Here is a 17,783-nt window from a genome sequence, read left to right on the forward strand (position 1 = left end):
AAATAAATATTGTATGTGAGAGCAAAGTTTGATTAAACGTAAAAACACTTATTTAAAGTTGTAAACAAGCCTTTTTTCAAAACAAAAAAAAAAAAAGAAAAAACTTTTAAAACGTGACGTCAGAAAATAAAGAAAGGTTCAAACGTGTGAGCAGATATAAAGGTCAAAACTTTTTAATTAAAAAAAAGGAAAAAAAAAGAGAAAATCGAGGGGCACCTCGTCAGTAACGCGGTTTGGGTAGACCCTACCTAGACACGCAAACGCCACCACACCGAGAAAACTTCACAACACCAATTCTCTCCCCACTCTGTCTCTATCTGCTTATTGCATAGTCTCTCTTTTGTCTTCCTTTTAAGTTTTATTTGTCTGAAAGAGCTGGTGGTGTTGTGGTAGGGAAGAGAGGTGGCTAGATAGTTCCAATATACGGGTCTTGCTATCAGATTTAGGAAACTTCCGTTACACTTTTTGTTTGTTTTGTTATAAACACATCCTTCTTTCAGTACATATAGGTTCTGATTTTATCACAAAAAGAGGTTTTTGTAAATGGTTGAAACTCTCTGTGAATTTCGACGGCTCTTGTTGAATTCGTGGTGGGTATGTCGCACAAGAGGGAGTTTGAAGCTGGGAAAGCTCGGGTGGAAGGTGGCTCAACCCCGGAGGATAAGCGTAGACGATTCAAAAGGTACTACTAGTACTACCCCTTTTTCTCTTCTTCTTAGCCTGTACCTGTAATAATAATATCTGTTTTGATTCAATCGATTGGATGATCTAGCATAAAAGCCAGTATATGATTTAGAGTCTAAAAGTTTTGATCTTTTATTATCCCATGGCTGTGAACTAGAACATATTTCGTTTAAGACAAACTAAGGATCTATGTGTACGATATGTGACCATGGATTCTTTAGGCTGATTACATGTGAGGAGACTAGTTGTTGTGTTTGTGGCTTGCAAGTGACAGTTAGGTTTGGTTTTGACTAAACAAAGAGTGGCATTTTTCTATGGGAGATAAACTGGATTGGAACACAACAGTCTTCAACTCCTCACACTACTAGCACTATATAATGTTTATAAAAGTTTTAGATTTTTTCTAAGTTAGTGTAACCCATCACTCTCATATATGTTTTTTTTTTAAATCCAATAATGTAGTGTGGTTCAGGAGGTAATGAGATTGCAAACTGTCAAACATTTTCTCGAACCCGTTTTGGAGCCCTTAATCCGTAAAGTGGTACGTTTCATTTCATGTTAGAAATCTATCTAACAAGTAATTGTATTAGCTATATATATATTATATAAATATCCATTGGAACAGGTTAAAGAAGAAGTTGAATTGGCTCTTGCAAAGCATCTAACAGGCATCAAATGGTAAACCTGCCTTTTCAAATTAAACATTAGATTTTTATCTGGCAATAAACAACTTTGTTCCCATTCAGGATTTGTGAGAAAGATATTCATCCTTTGGAATCAAGGAACCTACAGCTGAAGTTCTTGAACAATCTATCGCTTCCTGTGTTTACTTCAGCTCGGATAGAAGGAGATGAAGGTCAAGCTGTAAGAATTGGATTAGTAGATTCTTCAACTGGTCAAATCGTCTCCTCAGGTCCTGCATCATCTGCAAAGCTCGAGATTTGTGTTGTTGAGGGTGATTTTGAGAGTCATAGCGGTTGGACAGCTGAGGATTTCAGGAACAACATTGTAAAAGAGAGAGAAGGAAAGAAACCTCTGCTCAGTGGAAATGTTTTTGTGGTTCTTAGTGATGGCATCGGCGTTATGGATGAAGTTTCACTTACCGATAACTCTAGCTGGACTAGGAGCAGGAAGTTCAGACTAGGGGTGCGAATGGTGGATCAATTTGAGTTTGTCAAGGTTAGGGAGGCAATCACTGAGTCCTTCGTCGTAAGGGATCACCGAGGAGAATGTAAGTGTATTTTCTTAAGAACCAGCACCAGAGTTGAGAGACTGTTACTCTCTTAATCTGAGTATTTTTCACTCTTTCTTGCAGTGTATAGAAAGCATCATCCTCCTTCTCTGTTCGATGAAGTATGGAGATTGGAAAAGATAGGGAAAGATGGAGCTTTTCACAAACGACTCAACTATTCAAATATAAACACTGTGAAGGATTTTCTAACACATTTCCATCTAAACTCTCCAAAACTCCGGCAAGTAAGATTTGTCTTCCTTCCTCTAAATGATTATGTAACTAGGCTATTACCTAATGATGAAGACTAATGTTCTTGCAGGTTCTTGGTACTGGTATGTCTTCAAAGATGTGGGAAATTACTTTGGACCATGCTCGATCCTGTGTTCTTGATAATAGCGTCCATGTGTACCAGCCTCATGGATTTCACAAGGAAACTGCTGTTGTCTTCAATGTCGTAGCTCAAGTTCTTGGACTGCTCGTGGATTTTCAGTATGTTCCTGCTGAGAAGTTATCCGAGACTGAAAAGGTACTGAGATCCCCTCTCTCCGTCTCTCTCTATACATCTTCTAAGCTATTGATTGTTTCTGATTCAGGCTCAAGCTGAGGAGATGGTTATTGCTGCATTGAGTCATATAAATGAAGTAATCTCGTATGACGATGTGTCTTCCATGATGAGGAACTTTCTCAATGTCCCGTCTTCTCAAACCAGTGTTGGGATTGATTACTCCGGTTTGAGTCTAACCAGCATGGACGGTTATGGTTTTGTGCCAAACCTTCACAACACAGCAGAAGGTAGTGGCCATGTAGACATGGAAGTTACTCCACAAGGTTTATACGACGACTTCAACCTCTGGAACTGCTCTCAGATTCTTGGCTTGGAAGAACCTCAATCCGATTTGCAGAGTGCGCTTGACGGGTTCATCATGTCAGAGAAGAATGTTGTGGTCGGCAAGGCACATAGCAGAAGGTGGACAAAGCTTTTTAGTGTCTCGAAGTGGCTGTCTGTATTCAAGAATGTTACAGTTAGGAAAAATCTGAAGTGAGTGAGTTAGTTACAAAGCAAAAAGGAAACGACTCGCCCTGGACGGATTCGTGTGTATATACAGCTTTGTGAATCTCGGGTTTATGGTCGTCCAGAGGCGTTCCAAAGTGTTTTTTTTTCTTCTTAATATGTTTGCTCTTTACATCTTTGTGTTGAAGATGTGAATATGTGTTAGGGAAAGCTTCATTTTTGTTGAAGGCTTGAAAACAGAGTCTTTTTGTGTGATCTGTTTGTCAGAAAGTACTGCAAGTGAGTAGAGATACACATCCACTTTTGGACTTGGTTTCTTGCTACTTGGATTATTTTATATATTTTGGTATGTCAGGTTATGTAAAACTACATAAGTTGAATAATTCATTTTCTGAATCAGATGTGTTGGCTTTTTTATTTGAATATAATTCATAAAATAGTCAACTAATAACTTGATCTTGGATACATGTAATACTTTGTTGTTTGGTTGGAAGCTTCGATTCCGGATAAATGTGCGAAGGCCTATGTGGTACGGTTTACGAGAAATCTGATTAAGAGCTTCACTGGGCACAGTTAGATATCCATCACCTTTGTAGTAACTAGTAACCGTGAATGTCATAGGTTTCATTCATACACATGTTCTGTAGATGTGAATGGAAAATGTTTGGCAACTTTAAAACCATCCTCATAACTCTTTAAAAGATGTTCACTACATTGTCTGAAATTGTTCTGTAGATGTGAATGGAAAATGTTTGGCAACTTTAAAACCATCCTCATAACTCTTTAAAAGATGTTCACTACATTGTCTGAAATTTTTCCTCAGTTACTATGAAAAGAAAGTTGCTCTTGAGATGTCACTTGTGACTTGTCCAACTATTTTGATGAGCTTAGAGCAATATGAAGTCACTATGTCTATGGAATTGCGACATACATGATTTCAATTCCTCTTTACTCGGACCTTAATCTTGATTATGCTTTCTAGTGTCCAGCTTGTTTTGTGGATGTTGCTATGATTTCTATGTTAAAGCTGTGATGTATAAAGAAGCTAAGGCTGCAGGAACAGGCTCGTGAGTCTTGTCTTTCGATGCTTTTTTTCTTCTTTTCATACATACCATCTCCTAATGATGTTTGTTTACTACTCAATGCTCAAGGCATCTAATAAAGTTGACAAAAAGATAAAGACGTTATCGAGTGAAACAAAACACAGGCTTTTTTCCCCGGTTCGGTGCAGCCAAACTCTACTTTGGGCTTTTCTCTGAGCCCAGTTCAGAAAAAGTCTTCCGGTTCATTCGGTGTAAGATCGGATCTCGAACCGAAATCTAGATTGTATATTACCAAAAGTGATTATCAACTTAACATATGTATGAGTATGACTCAACAAGAACATTTCCATCACACATTCTGAACAAAACACGCTAATTAGATTAGCAACCAGACTAATAAAAACAAGTAGAAAGAGCTTTCATGCTCCCATTTGATAACATTGGTTCACCAAAGATGTAAATCATAAAAATATTAGAATATTTAGTTGAACCACCTTGACAAGGGTACGTATAACAAAGAAGGCCATCAAACTAAGTTACTTTTTGCTTCATTTGCACATATTTGATGTTTCAAAGCTACCAAGTCATATGTTCTATATTATCTACATTTGTCAGAAATTCTATCAATCTATGATATTGATAGCTATGCAATTTCTTATAAGAAAAATCACATTTATAAAAATTAACCATAAGATTGATCTACAATAATCACCTTAAGTAATATAAACATGCATCAAGTTGAACAATTGAATCGTCATAGTAATAAACAACTACTACTTCTGTCTCAAAATAGTTTTTAAGGTTTTTTTTGCACACTGATTAACAAACTCATTTACCTAAAAACAACAATAGCTATTACTAATTGAACCAATAAAAAAATATACTGCAAAATACAAGTAATTTTAAACATCAACATTTACTTTTTACATGAAAACTTAAAAATATCACTTCAAATGAAACACACAAAAAAATCTTAAAACACCAGTGAAACGGAGTATGTTCCTAAACATTAAACCTTAAGTAAATATTACTTGATCAGACAATATCAATTCCATTAAATAGGTCATTTGACTATCCCTTAGATTAGAAAACTTATCACATTTTACAATAACTATTCTCTTAAATACACCATTTGACTAAATCCATTAACATGAATATATCACAGTTAAAATTTTAAGATTTAATGATTTGTTCAATAACACGATTAACATGTACTCCATCAAACACCCTGGCGCGTTTATTTAGACAGCTGAAGAAACGGCATCGTTTTGGGTCATCATCTCTACTCCACCACCTCACCATAAACGGTATAAAGACAGATGACAGAAGAAAGACACGCAAACAAAACGGTAAAATAAAACCCAAACTGGGTCACAGAGTCAAACCTTCCACCACCGACCGAACACATTCTCTCAATTCAACTACTATCTTATTATTTACACTAAATGCCACTGCCACCACCTCTCATTCCCCCAGATCCACCACCGTCTCCGCCGCATCACTAATCGCCGGAAAACACTTTTACAAATATCGTAAAAAAAAATGGCGAAGAACTCGAAGCAAAACATGTCGGTGCTACTAACAAAGCTCGGAGACCGAGACACCTTCACAATGGCGGCACGTGAGCTCGACTTGATGGCGAGACAGATTGATCCATCCTCCGGGAATCTCCAGTCTTTCATCTCCGTCATACTCTCCGCCGACACAGGCGACAAACCGGCGGTTCGCAAGCATTGCATCCACCTGCTCGCCGTCTTGTCCGTCTCTCTCCCTCCCAATTCTCTCTCTCCTTTCCTCTCCAAGATCCTCGCCCGCGTCACGCGCCGCCTCCGCGATCCCGACTCCTCCATCCGCTCGACGTGCGTGGCGGCCGTGTCGGCGATCTCTTCCCGGACGACGAAGCCTCCTTTCGCCTCCGCCTTCATGAAGCCGTTGGCGGAGGCGCTTTTCACGGAGCAGGAGGTGAACGCGCAGATCGGAGCGGCGCTGTGTCTCGCGGCGGCCATCGATGCGGCGGAGGATCCGGATCCGGTGAGGTTGGGGGAGGTGCTGCTTCCTCGGGTGGAGAAGCTGGTGAAGTGTAAGGCTTTCAAGGCGAAGTCGGCGGGTGTGGTTGTGATCGGAAGCGTGATTGGTGCCGGTGGTGTTGCCGGTGGTGGGGGATTGAAAGGGCTTGTGGATTGCTTGGTTAGTTTCTTGAGTAGTGAAGATTGGGCGGCGAGGAAAGCCGCCGCTGAAGCTTTGGGGAAGTTAGCTACGGTGGAGAGGAATGGCTTGGGGGAGTTCAAAGCTAAGTCTTTGAAGATCTTCGAAACCAAGAGATACGACAAGGTTTAGTTTTTATTATGTCTGAGTGTAGTTTTGTTTGGTCAAAGCATGATCACAAGTTTTGATTGTGTTTGTTTAGGTGAAAGCTGTGAGAGATGTGATGAATCAGATGATGGAGGCGTGGAGACAAGTCCCTGATTTGTCTGAAGAGGTTTCTCCACCAAGATCTAATGCTTCTTCTAAAGGTATCTTTCCTCTACCATTAGATCTTCAGCTATATTAGGAAACTTTTTTGTTGTTTAGTGTACTTACTATTCTTGGTTAAGATCTTTAGCTTTGTTACTTAAATTTTTTAGGTGATGCAAGTGATGGAAGATACCCTTTATCAGCGTCTAGAGTTGCGTCAACGCCTGGTAAACCAAGAACGACTCCACCAGGGAGCTCACTAGCCACCACGGCTAGGAAACGGACTAACGTAAAAGGCAGTGATCAGAAGAAAACAAGTTCAGTACCATCGCGTGTTAAATCAAACGCAAGGAGAAGATTGGACTGGAAAGCTGGAGGAGAGCCTCTTGGAGAAGAGTATCATGATCATAATGAGAACACAAAGGAAGTGAGTCACTCTAATCAAGAGAAGATGCAGAAGCTAGGAAGTGTTAGTAGTTCTGGTACTGGCAATCTCCCACTATCCGCTGCTAATGTAGTGGCTACAGGACATCATCATGTCTTGTCTGAAAACCAGAACAGTAGTAATAACTGCAAAGGGTTTGAAGATATGTCTCTGATCCGTAGTCAGCTTGTTCAGATTGAACAACAGCAATCCAATCTAATGGATCTTCTTCAGGTAGCAATGAAACCATGACGCTGATTTTTCTTACATTTCCGTACTAGTACCTGAAACTCAGTTTGTGTTTTTTTTTAAATTTCATTAGAGATTTGTCGGAAGCTCGCAAAATGGAATGCGTGCTCTGGAAACACGAGTTCACGGCCTAGAACTTGCGATGGATGAGATATCTTATGACTTGGCAGTTTCAAATGGGAGGATGAGTAACGGTTCAGGCAGAATCAGCTGTTGTCTCATTCCTCCTGGAAGTTTCATTAGATCCAAATTCTGGAAGAAACCAGAGCAGCAGCAGTATTCAGCACCGAGGATGGCTACTTATAGGAACAGGAATGCACAAACCATGGGGACTCAAGACTCCAGGCAGCGGTTCAATGGTGCTGCGGGATTTATAGTCAACCCACTAGCTGAAGTTCGACCAGATCATGGATCTGCAGGTTATACAAGTTTTGTTTTATTCAGTTCTTGTGTTTAGTCAATAACGTGACTAATAATATACTTGTTTGATTGTTTTGCAGCTTTTCCTCACAATTAAAAGGAAGAAGAGGAAACAAAAAAAAAAAAACCACTGTGTGAGAATGTGGTGATTCATACTAATTACCAAGTTATATATTAGTACTACTACTACCCTTCGCAACCATTTTAGTATTTCTTCTTTCTTCAAAATATGTTGTGTACTAAAATCCTTAAAGAAAATTAGATGGTGATGAAGATATTCAATATATGTGTGAAATTTATGATGATATGTTGCTTTTCTTGTCAGAGTTTGCGTTATGATGTAAATGAGTCAGTTTTCATGTCGTATATTTACAAACGATGATTTGCTAAAATCTGTAACAATTGTATGTTTCTTTTGTTTTGTTTTTGGTGAGTTCAGACAATATACTAAAACACTTGCCTAAAAAAAGGAACAAGGAACAATACAATTTAATTTGATTATTAAGTAGCTGCCTAACTTGTGGTAGGTAAATTCACAGGGTTAGATAATTGAAGTGGTTGGCAACTGTTTTACTTTCTCTACTTTGGAAAAGAAAATGAATTCATATCTACTTTTCGCTGAATTAAGTATTTGCCCACACTGTTGTCTGTTGCTATTTCTGCTGCGTTCTTGTGTCATAATGAGAACTTTATGGGCAAATAAATAGTTTAGTAGGTTTCTCGAAAGTAAAAGAGAAACTTTACATTATCATTGACTCTTTGTTTGAGTATCGGAAATTACAAAATTGATCAGTTCGTTTCGCTGACACTATATGAGAGATATACTGAAGTTTCGGATAATAAAATGATTTGCCAGGAATGGAAAACACATGAAATCTGACCGAAGATAGAAGTATTCTAGAGTGAACTCAGCAAACAAAGCTACAGCATAAATGCTCAATCAATTGTGTTATCATGTGACTTTAGAGTAAAGACTACTCATGAAAAGCTGTCGATCACCAAGATGTTAAAATTGAGATTAAGATAAGAGAGTATAGTAATAGAGTAACAAAGTGGAACACACAGAAATGCATAGTTACTGCTTTGCAATGTTAATTAGACATAAAGTGAGAAAAAAGGAATCAAGTGAAACCTGAAAGCAAAAAATATCACATCACTTCCATCAAGATTTGCTTTTATCCTAAGGAAAGTAACATTCAAGCTCTGTTGTTGCCAATCTTCTTCACCTTTTAATTTTATTATCAATTTGAAACAATGTTGAACATTTTGTGTCTTATGACTTGGTTTGATCATAAAACTGAGAAAAGAGTAATACTCTGTAAGCTTAACAAGAAAGAAAGAACATGGATGCTTTTGTATATAATCCCCACTCAAAATCATACCAATCCCTGAAGGGGAAAAGGACCCCTTCTGTTTTCTCTCACCCGGTTTAATTAAAAATAGATTGAAGTTTGGTTCTTCGCACTGGGATAAACCGGCCAAAGAATGGAACAACGGCTCACACCAGAAAGGAATACAACAAAATAGAAAAAAATCTTTATGAACAAAAAACATCAAATCTCTCAACCTTTGGATAAAAGACCATCAAAAGGGGTCTATGCAAAAATTGACCTTTCTATGGCTCTTCCCACTTTTCTTTCTTTCTTTCTTTCTTTGTTTGTTTTCATCATCTCTATGATACAGGAGCAACCAGATTCAACTCAAGCGGCTTCAAAGCTGCCTGAACAAGTTCTTGAACAGTACGGTTACGGCGACAAACATCTGAAAGTTCCTCTGCGTGTCCTATCAGAGAATTCACATCTGCTCCATAAGCAGCATCGGATAACCCTTGTAAGAACTTAGCAGACTCGGTCTCTGTAACAGCTGTTCGAGGTATCAGGCTAACAGTTGCCTTAGCCCAACCCACTGCTTGTAAACCGTATGTTCTGGTCAGAGCTAGCAGCGCATATGTTACCTAACTCAAAACCCACATTCATAAACAAATGAACGGTGTTTCAAAGGCTACAAAAACATCAGTCTCAATGCAGTAAGTAGACGATAGATAGATTCCTAAATTTACCGTATCCAGCCGAGAACTGGGAAGTGCTCCTGCTAATGATGAAATCAAGATTCTGGTGATTGTAGCTCCCCGGGGAATAATGACATTGTCCCTGATTCGTCTGAACTGCTCTCCATTCACAGATTTCTCGAGGTCAAAAATGTCGGATAAGAAGGTCAATATCGAGTGGCAGGCCTCTCTGGAGGAAAAGATGTTCAAAACATCAATGTCAAAACCTTCAAGGAAAAAACAGCTTATGATGAACATCCTATAGAGTACGAACCTGTGCTGCACCGTCATTCCAATAATTGCGCAATCTACAATTGGTGAAAATATATGAGAAGGAATAAATAAATGCGGACAGTAACGGAGACATCTCGATGCCAACAAAAAGCAATCATCAGCTATGTCTGGTCTAGCAGTGACTTCCTGTAAGAATGTAAAAGGGAATCAGACACCACATAGGACATATTAACTTGATCAGAATATATAATACTAATAAGTTAAATCATCAACCTTGATACTTGTCATAAGACATGTTGTGTGAGCAAAGAGTGTTTCAATCAGATTCTTCAAGTAGTCGGCACAAGACGGGTCTGAACCAAAAATCTGCAAAATCCCAGGAAGATTAGATTCTCTAGAGCTTTCTCTAAAGTTTTATTTTCCCCAAGCATTTCATGGAATGAAAATAACACAGAGTACCTTTATAACTTCACTGGAGAGATAGAGAAAGCATGGCTGATGATGCTGCTGATAGTGGAATTGAATTTTTGCCAGCATTTCCCCAATTGTGTTAATTATGTATCTTCCAGAAGTACGTACCTACAAACATAACTCCAACCATTAGCAAACAGAGGAACAAGAAGATATAAGTACAATAAAAAGTAAAAAAACAAAGGTGTGAAGCTCACAGCATATTTGCATGCTCTGCATAGAGCTTCCATTGTCCTCATGTCCCAAGGACGACTGCAGTAAAACAATTTTTTCAAAGTAAGAAGTGACATAATAAGTATTTTGAAGAACATATGTTAATCATCATGTGTCTAGAAACACTCACGCATCAAAAATTACTCTGAAAATAGCCCAATGTTTATTGATCTCAGCAGCAACAGCTTCAGGGTGGTTCACATACCTAAAGGTAGTAGCTTCTGTTAGCAAGACCAAACAAATCGTGCGGAGTTACATTGCATTATTAAGATGGTATACAAACCTGAACAGGAAGGCAAAACGGTCAATATGAACAGTCAATTCCCGGGCATGCTTCTTGTCCAAATCTTCTTTCGCAGCTTCCTGATTCACATGATTATAGTTCTCATCATTATTAACAATGTATTATAACAACCATGCAAAAAGTCAAGATGGCGAACCTCTAAAGGAGAAGCGGCTAATAAGCATAATTTCTCAAGCGCACTCCTGGCTTGATCTAAAGGAAGTTCTGTAACAACCATACTGCATAAAAAAATATTAGAGATGTTAATAGCACACAATGAGGAGATATAATCCATCATTAGGTTGACCCCATACCCTAAAGCTTCAACGAGATTTAGCGAATCCTCAGCAGATACTTTATAATCACTGCCGCCATTAATTGCCATACAATAGATTGTAAATAAATCTTCGAAATACCCGCAAAGATTTTTTCGGCAATCTGCAGTTAAAAGTTGATCAAACAGGCGTCAGAATTTACTAACATTTTAAAACCAATAAGAGACAATACACCAAATATAATATATGCGTATCAGATTAACAACAAGCAATCCGCATTTAAAAAACATTAGCTGTTAGATAGCTTATAAGTTTTGTAGTTACTACCAGTATGGTTTCAGACCACATACATAAAGCATACAACAAAATTCTAAATACTTGCCAGTATTGCAATGCACCCTATATGCTAGCAAGTCAGTAGAGTCGAAGCATATCCGTTAGCGTGGGTTCCAGTCAGACCTTTCGACTAACTGCCATTTTTGAAGCAGGTCAGTATGCAATTGTATTTTTACAGAGGTCAGAACTTCACACTTCCTAAGAGAAAACTAACAACCAGAATTTAGTTCGCAAGTGAAATACGAAACTACTTAAAGTGTTATTCTTTCTGCCAGGACAGAACTTAAAAAACACTCAGGAAGAGCAATATTTATCAAAGGGGAGCTGGTTTATTCCTTTATAACCAACAGATAGTTGGCTAAAACCAAAATATCAATATAAAAATATGTTAGTCATGGTCGGGAAACAACAACGAAACTATAGAGCAAGTTTTGAGGTATATGCATACTCGTCATAATGTCATTGTTATGCTTAGTAGTAAAAAGAGAAAGAAGACTTGTTAGGTTTGGAAGAATGAATACAATACCGTCACAGATATGTCTAAAAGCCAAAGCTGCAGCTGCTGCACAATCCTCAGATGCCCCCATTCCACTCATAAGAATTCTAATGATCGACGGCAATATTGACACACTAGCTGGCGCAGCATTAAGCCATTTTGAATAAGCCCCAACAAGTAAGCATGCTGAAAGCAAATACGGAAATAGATGTCTCATCATTAAGGAAACGGCTTCACACACAAGGTTTCTTTAGAGGATAAGCAAGCTTAATCACCTGTCTGAAGCAGTTGCGCTTGCTGTGGAAGATTTTGAAGCAAGGCCATCACCTGAAAGTGGAATGTAAGAAGAATGAAATTTCCATGGATGATACACAAGTATAGCAGAGTAGAATCGAAGTAAAGTTGTTTCAAAACATTAAACACACAGATTTGATGGGGCAAAGACCCACACACCTATCCAGCAGAAAAACTAAATGAGAAACTCATATTCCAGAGACTGTGACAAAAGAAATCGCAGCAGCACGATATATGAAGATGCACATGCAGAAATTATCCATAATACAGACCTGGGGCATCACTTCAGCTTCAACAACTGAAACATAATTGGATATTGCCCAGATACAGAACAAAATAGCTTCAGCAGGACGCCATTCTTGAAACCCATTTCCTGGCTGAGCATTGGCCTGAGTATATATTTCACAAACGTCAAAGATATTACATCCTCAAATAATGTACAGAATGTATCTCTTTGGTGGTAGTAATACAAATCATCTTAACGTACTTCTTATTTTCACTTTAAAATATCGACAGAGCACATTCTTTATTTGATGATAGAACAAATATCATTCTTGTTAAGCTACAGCACAAACCTCAAGAAGCTTCATATAGAGAATCTTAAGCGTTGTATCACCTCCCAGGATTGACGCAGCGTCAGTTAATACATCTGCAACAGCTGCCAATATAAAACATTCCATTAGTAGAAAACAACGGTTCAACTAAATAAAATAAGAAAAGCCATATGCGGCTATCATTACCATATCTTGTCTGCTTGAATTCTTTAAGGTCCTCATACGAGAGGTCTTGATAATCTTCAGGATACTGAACTCTGAAGCCAACCTGTGAAGAGAAAACAGTTTATATGTTTAAACCCACAAGTGACATAAACCGCAGAGCATACAATAACTCATCCAATTTTCTGTTTTCCACCAAAATAAGAGCAACCAAATGAACGTCTTAATAACCCAGCATTTTCAAAAAGCAACATTAATAAACACAAAAGTCATCCATGCATCAGAAATCAATTCGTCTCTCTGGGTTAGAGCAAGTAACCCCTTATAAAAAAGTAAGACTTTAGAGTGGCTAACAAAAGTATCAGATGAGACCAACATAACTCACCAAAGATACAAGGTTCTCATAGGCTGGCCGGAAGACATGCTGTCTTCGATTTCTTTCCGCTTCAATAGATGCTTCACTACCCAAAGATATATAAGAATCCCTGGCAGATGAACACTCTTAGAATATGAAACTAGGACACCCAAAAAGCATATGCAAGGGCTGATGTTACCTCTTCGTCAACGTAAGTTGAAGACTGTGCCAAAAGTTAAAGGTCATTGAGGCTATATCAAATTCTGGGTGCGCAGTAACTTCCAGCAGGGCATGCACAATAACCATCGATTCATCTGAACCTGAGGTCAGAAAGAGTATGCTTCAAATATTTTGAGATTACCAACTAAAGAATTTGCAGTACCGAAGGCAATCAAGAGACATGTAACGGAACACTTAAAAAAACAGGGGAGGGTAGTAGAACTGAGGCAGCATACCAGTCGCAATCAATTCAACATATGAATCCCCAACGTCGGCGAATAATCGACCAATGGCTTTGACATCTTCTTCATCCTGAAAATGGAATAATTCTAAGAGGCAAAAGAAAAAATACAATCGCGTGCCAAAATTACAACGAATTATGAGGGGTGGTATCTTTAGCAGCATTTACCAATTTCTCTAACCACAAATATTCCAAGTCATATAAGCAACAAAATCATAGGCTTTCAAGCCGCAACCAGTAGAACAGGAACGACATGAAATAACAAAATCTTAATACCAAGCGGATTCAGCCATCGACTTGCCTATACTAAAGGTGAACAGGATCATAACAGTACCTTTGAAGAATCTCTTAGATGCGCCTTAAGACTTAGAATTTGAGGCACAATAACTTGAATTAAGGGTGTTTGCGCAGAAATACCACCAGAGCTTGGTGATGCCGTGTGATGTATCAATTCGGAGATAACTGCGAAGTCGAAAATGAAGTTTATCTATGAATAGTCTAATAATGAATCCTAGATACGAGAAGGAACCATTGACTTGCTAACTAAAAGATAGTAGAAGACATTTTCTATTTAACAAAGTATTAAAAAGTTCAGTTCCTTATAATGCAGGTGAAAAAATATCTTAAAGCAGTACAGTATCTATACACTCCAACCCGCTTAAAACACACTATTCTCTAGAAGTCAACAAGGAAAGGTTAACACTATTTATAATAGCTCTATTCGAACTGAGGATATTCCAACTATGAGACCAAGACACCAAGTACGCTAGAAAATTACAGCAGCTTCCATAAAATCACAATACTAGAAATGGTTTCACAATATCTACGCAACTATAAATAGTTATCCAAAAATAGTATATATGAGCTTTCCAACGAGCAATACCATTGACAGATGCATCGGAGAGTGGATCGCAGTTTAAACTTGAGAGAGCTGAGTGAACCAATGGGTGACAGGCAAGCACTGCTCCAGGAATCCTGAAAAAAAACATCCCACAAGTTTACCATCATACAGCTCAGTCAGCATCATCGTTGCTAAGTTTAATATATCGGTGAAAGTAGTGAAAACTAGCTAGTCAACCAACAGCTATGGACCAAATACACTTGGCTCTGTGTCTAAGAGATTCTATAAGAACAAAACATTGCAACCCAGATAGCAAAACATGTTAAATCTGATGCCATCAGTCCTATATTATAATGAATGTTTGCTATTTAATCTGACGAAACTCACAACGAATAATCTAGAAAAGCTTTCGCTCTAGATCAAAATGGAGATAGAAAAGCAAAAGAAAAAGAGCATACCCATGCCTAAGACGGAGCCAAGAAGCAAATGCCTCAAGAACCTGAAAATTCCCAAGTCACAAAAGAAATAGTTGACGATAAGTGACCCCTCGCAACACCAGAAACACTAGCTGATCAAACACACAGAGACACAAAAACTAATTCTACTCGAATTGTAGACATACAAGCCACTTTTTGGAAGATGATGATATGCCAGAAGAAATATTAAAATTTGGCAGGAAAATGAAAGCGTAAGTTAATCAACACAAAGGGCATAGGAAACATAAAACATGGCTTCTCTAAGATTTAAAGTGATGTTGAGAAGGATCACAGAGATTGGAAAAGGAATAACAAACTATATGTATGGAACTATGACACCACTCTATATGAAAAAAGAAGATAAGCTCTGACCTGTTCCTTAAGTTCGATTATATTCAAACATGCTGTTAATATACTAAGTGCAGCTTCCATTTGCGAAGTAAGCTCATTCTCAAATTGACGTCGTCGATCCGGACGAGCAGCTATTTTGTAGTTAAACGTTTCCTGGTCACAGCAGGAAGGACAACAAAAATCAAGACAACGCATTTGCATAACCATCTAAAGTGAAGTCCCTAAAGAGGGATCAAATTAACTAAAGGAAAGGTCGACATTATGGAATCTTCCATCATTTACAAATCTCAACATTTTCTACAAATACGGTCATGCAAAATAGCTTTCCAGGAAACGACAACCTCTTGTCTAAGTACTACGTAAGGGACTGAAATAACACTTATAGAGTAACATAAAATGCATATTTAGACATAGACACGCTAACAGAAAGAAGGTACTTAATATTCGCGTTAGACATCCTCAACCTTAAGCTTAGTTTTACTCAATTTGAGGTCAACAATGCCAGCATAGCTAAAAAGTAAGCAGATCAAAGACAGACAGAAACAAGGCCTTTCACTACCTATATAGCCGGGTAGACGAATTCATTTTCATAACTGGGGGAGGTGAACAATTAAAGAAAGGAATGCAAAATACTCTACCTCGGGCAAAACTGTCAAGAGTTCCAAGAAACCAGGCACATACTCAGGATGCATATTCATCTCATCCCTAAGCCAGCTAACTATACCACCATCTCCCCAATCAGCCGCAGGGACGTGCACCGCCAAGGCAGCAACAGCAATACTAATCTACAATACAAAGTAGTTGCATAAGATAATTCAACTTAAAGAGACAAGAGTTTTAACGCACATGAATAACTTCCACAAGTGCATAATGGAGAAAGATGTTGAAGCTAACCTGGGTCCTAACTTTGGGGGGGCCTTTGTGAAACTTTTTTAACAATGTCTGCACTCGAGAAAATAGTGACAGTCAAATAATGCGGGGGGCACACTCAGAAAGTAGTTGTCGAATACAAAGAGTACATGTTGCCTACAACTATAGCCTGGAATGGTAAAACCTAAACCAGCAAAACACTAATTCTTCAAAAGCACAAAGATATATAAAACTATTCAGAAACCCCCATAACTAATTAATAGTTACATGTAGAATAAAGACTTACCGTTAGTGATTGCCGTAGCTTCTGAAAAGCCCCAGGTGGTAGTTCTTCAAAATCTCGTTGAACCTTTTGAGTAAGACAGAGAAAATGTCAACAGATACAGTCTCCTCCAGTATGCATAACGAAAAACAATTAATTAGAGAGAGAGAGAGAGTTAAAAATGTGCTTTACCTTGCTTCGAAGGGTCTGAGAACAAAAGATCAAAGTTTCCAAATTGCTGGAAGAATCATGAAGTAAATTATCCGCAACCTAGAATACACACAACAGTACAGAGTAAGCAATCTTGCAGAGCCACTCCACCAAAACTTCCTCTTCTCCGGAATCAATAATCATGGGTCAAAAAGATTATAAGAAAAACTGATAAAACCTAGAAAATCGAGCTTCCTGCTAAATCTAAAAACTAAATACAAGGAATGAAGAACAATCGAACCCAGAAAAATCCAGGTTAAATCGGGCAAAGAATAACTCGCCTGCCAAGCATCGAGGGTTCCTTGGAAGTTCTGGAGCCATCGATCAGCTTGGACACGAACTGTATCATCCGGATGATGATACAGTGCGTTTAGGGCTTCTTTGACCGCCTTCTCGTGCTCCATCGCTAAATCTCCTTTCGCGTTTCTGCTCGTATGGGAGAAGGACCCTGAGATTGACGAAGACGAGAAATTGCCCAGCTGGAATTCGTCAAATCGATTTCGCTCAATTAGAAACAAACAAAGTTCCCTCTTTCTCAAAAAAGGGTTTTTTTTGGCGCCCCTCAACCTCAGTGAAAGAGAGAGAAAGAGATCGAAATTTCGGATTTTGATCTGAAAAGGAGATGAAGAAGAGAGAATCTCAGCCGTCGGATCTAATTACTTTGACTTTAAGTCAAATCCTTCTTTTTAATATTGGAAAATAATCTCCATTTATTTTCAAGAAGAGATTATTTACAGGTAAGTTTACTTTTTTCCAGTGAACGTATCAACATAAAAGTGATTGTTACAGGTACAGGATCTGAGAGCAGTATATGAGATCTCTGTGTTACTGAATCGATTTGTTACAAGCTATAACAGACGATACAACAATGTTGTGTTTTATCAAGTGTTCATCTCTCTGGTCACTTTCAAATATATATTTACTGATTATAACAATGATAGACAAACAGTAGGATAAGAACTAATAGTAATCGTAATAATTTAATGAGTTCTAAGGCTTTCGATATAACTAAAAACTACAATCAATTGTGGATTCAATGCGACAATTGTTATGGATTAATGTATAAGAAAGTC

At 38.2% G+C, this 17,783-nt stretch overlaps 3 protein-coding genes across 3 annotated transcripts; 2 read left to right on the forward strand and 1 right to left on the reverse strand.

The window, feature by feature from the left end:
* The first annotated feature begins 441 nt into the window (after nt 1-441).
* LOC103874695 (calmodulin-binding protein 60 A) lies at nt 442-3,329 on the forward strand. Its single transcript, XM_009153130.3, has 7 exons — nt 442-682; nt 1,147-1,225; nt 1,310-1,362; nt 1,431-1,915; nt 2,000-2,160; nt 2,238-2,444; nt 2,512-3,329. The coding sequence occupies exons 1-7, from the start codon at nt 597-599 to the stop codon at nt 2,959-2,961; spliced, it is 1,521 nt and encodes a 506-aa protein (XP_009151378.1). The 5' UTR covers nt 442-596; the 3' UTR covers nt 2,962-3,329.
* A 1,953-nt stretch (nt 3,330-5,282) lies between these two features.
* On the forward strand, nt 5,283-7,945 carry LOC103874696 (TORTIFOLIA1-like protein 3). Its single transcript, XM_009153131.3, has 5 exons — nt 5,283-6,304; nt 6,381-6,486; nt 6,598-7,085; nt 7,174-7,519; nt 7,601-7,945. Exons 1-5 carry the CDS (start codon nt 5,516-5,518, stop codon nt 7,615-7,617), a joined length of 1,746 nt encoding a protein of 581 aa, XP_009151379.1. The 5' UTR covers nt 5,283-5,515; the 3' UTR covers nt 7,618-7,945.
* Nucleotides 7,946-8,818: 873 nt separating this feature from the next.
* On the reverse strand, nt 8,819-17,582 carry LOC103874697 (transportin MOS14). The gene is made up of 27 exons (XM_009153132.3): nt 16,992-17,582; nt 16,693-16,770; nt 16,525-16,587; nt 16,263-16,310; nt 16,007-16,153; nt 15,390-15,521; nt 15,000-15,040; nt 14,584-14,675; nt 14,035-14,162; nt 13,696-13,771; nt 13,440-13,560; nt 13,271-13,370; nt 12,910-12,991; nt 12,745-12,827; nt 12,442-12,558; nt 12,151-12,202; nt 11,906-12,061; nt 11,083-11,206; nt 10,926-11,007; nt 10,769-10,848; nt 10,616-10,690; nt 10,470-10,524; nt 10,261-10,380; nt 10,075-10,167; nt 9,842-9,987; nt 9,580-9,757; nt 8,819-9,474 (listed from the first exon to the last, which is right to left on the reverse strand). Exons 1-27 carry the CDS (start codon nt 17,112-17,114, stop codon nt 9,193-9,195), a joined length of 2,874 nt encoding a protein of 957 aa, XP_009151380.1. The 5' UTR covers nt 17,115-17,582; the 3' UTR covers nt 8,819-9,192.
* Between the last annotated feature and the right edge of the window lie 201 nt (nt 17,583-17,783).

Source organism: Brassica rapa, chromosome A06, assembly GCF_000309985.2.
Source record: "Brassica rapa cultivar Chiifu-401-42 chromosome A06, CAAS_Brap_v3.01, whole genome shotgun sequence".
Taxonomy (NCBI): domain Eukaryota; kingdom Viridiplantae; phylum Streptophyta; class Magnoliopsida; order Brassicales; family Brassicaceae; genus Brassica; species Brassica rapa.

Bases quoted from the DNA above. Each gene is read 5' to 3' on its own strand.
- LOC103874695 (XM_009153130.3), top strand. From the start codon at position 597: ATGTCGCACAAGAGGGAGTTTGAAGCTGGGAAAGCTCGGGTGGAAGGT. The intron at 1,363-1,430 runs GTAAACCTGCCT...GTTCCCATTCAG, and splicing joins CATCTAACAGGCATCAAATG to GATTTGTGAGAAAGATATTC. The intron at 1,916-1,999 runs GTAAGTGTATTT...TCTTTCTTGCAG, and splicing joins AAGGGATCACCGAGGAGAAT to TGTATAGAAAGCATCATCCT.
- LOC103874696 (XM_009153131.3), top strand. From the start codon at position 5,516: ATGGCGAAGAACTCGAAGCAAAACATGTCGGTGCTACTAACAAAGCTC. The intron at 6,487-6,597 runs GTATCTTTCCTC...TAAATTTTTTAG, and splicing joins ATCTAATGCTTCTTCTAAAG to GTGATGCAAGTGATGGAAGA. The intron at 7,086-7,173 runs GTAGCAATGAAA...AAATTTCATTAG, and splicing joins ATCTAATGGATCTTCTTCAG to AGATTTGTCGGAAGCTCGCA.
- LOC103874697 (XM_009153132.3), bottom strand. From the start codon at position 17,114: ATGGAGCACGAGAAGGCGGTCAAAGAAGCCCTAAACGCACTGTATCAT. The intron at 16,154-16,262 runs GTTAGCTTCAAC...TTTGTATTGTAG, and splicing joins CCCCCAAAGTTAGGACCCAG to ATTAGTATTGCTGTTGCTGC. The intron at 9,988-10,074 runs GTTGATGATTTA...ACATTCTTACAG, and splicing joins GTCTTATGACAAGTATCAAG to GAAGTCACTGCTAGACCAGA.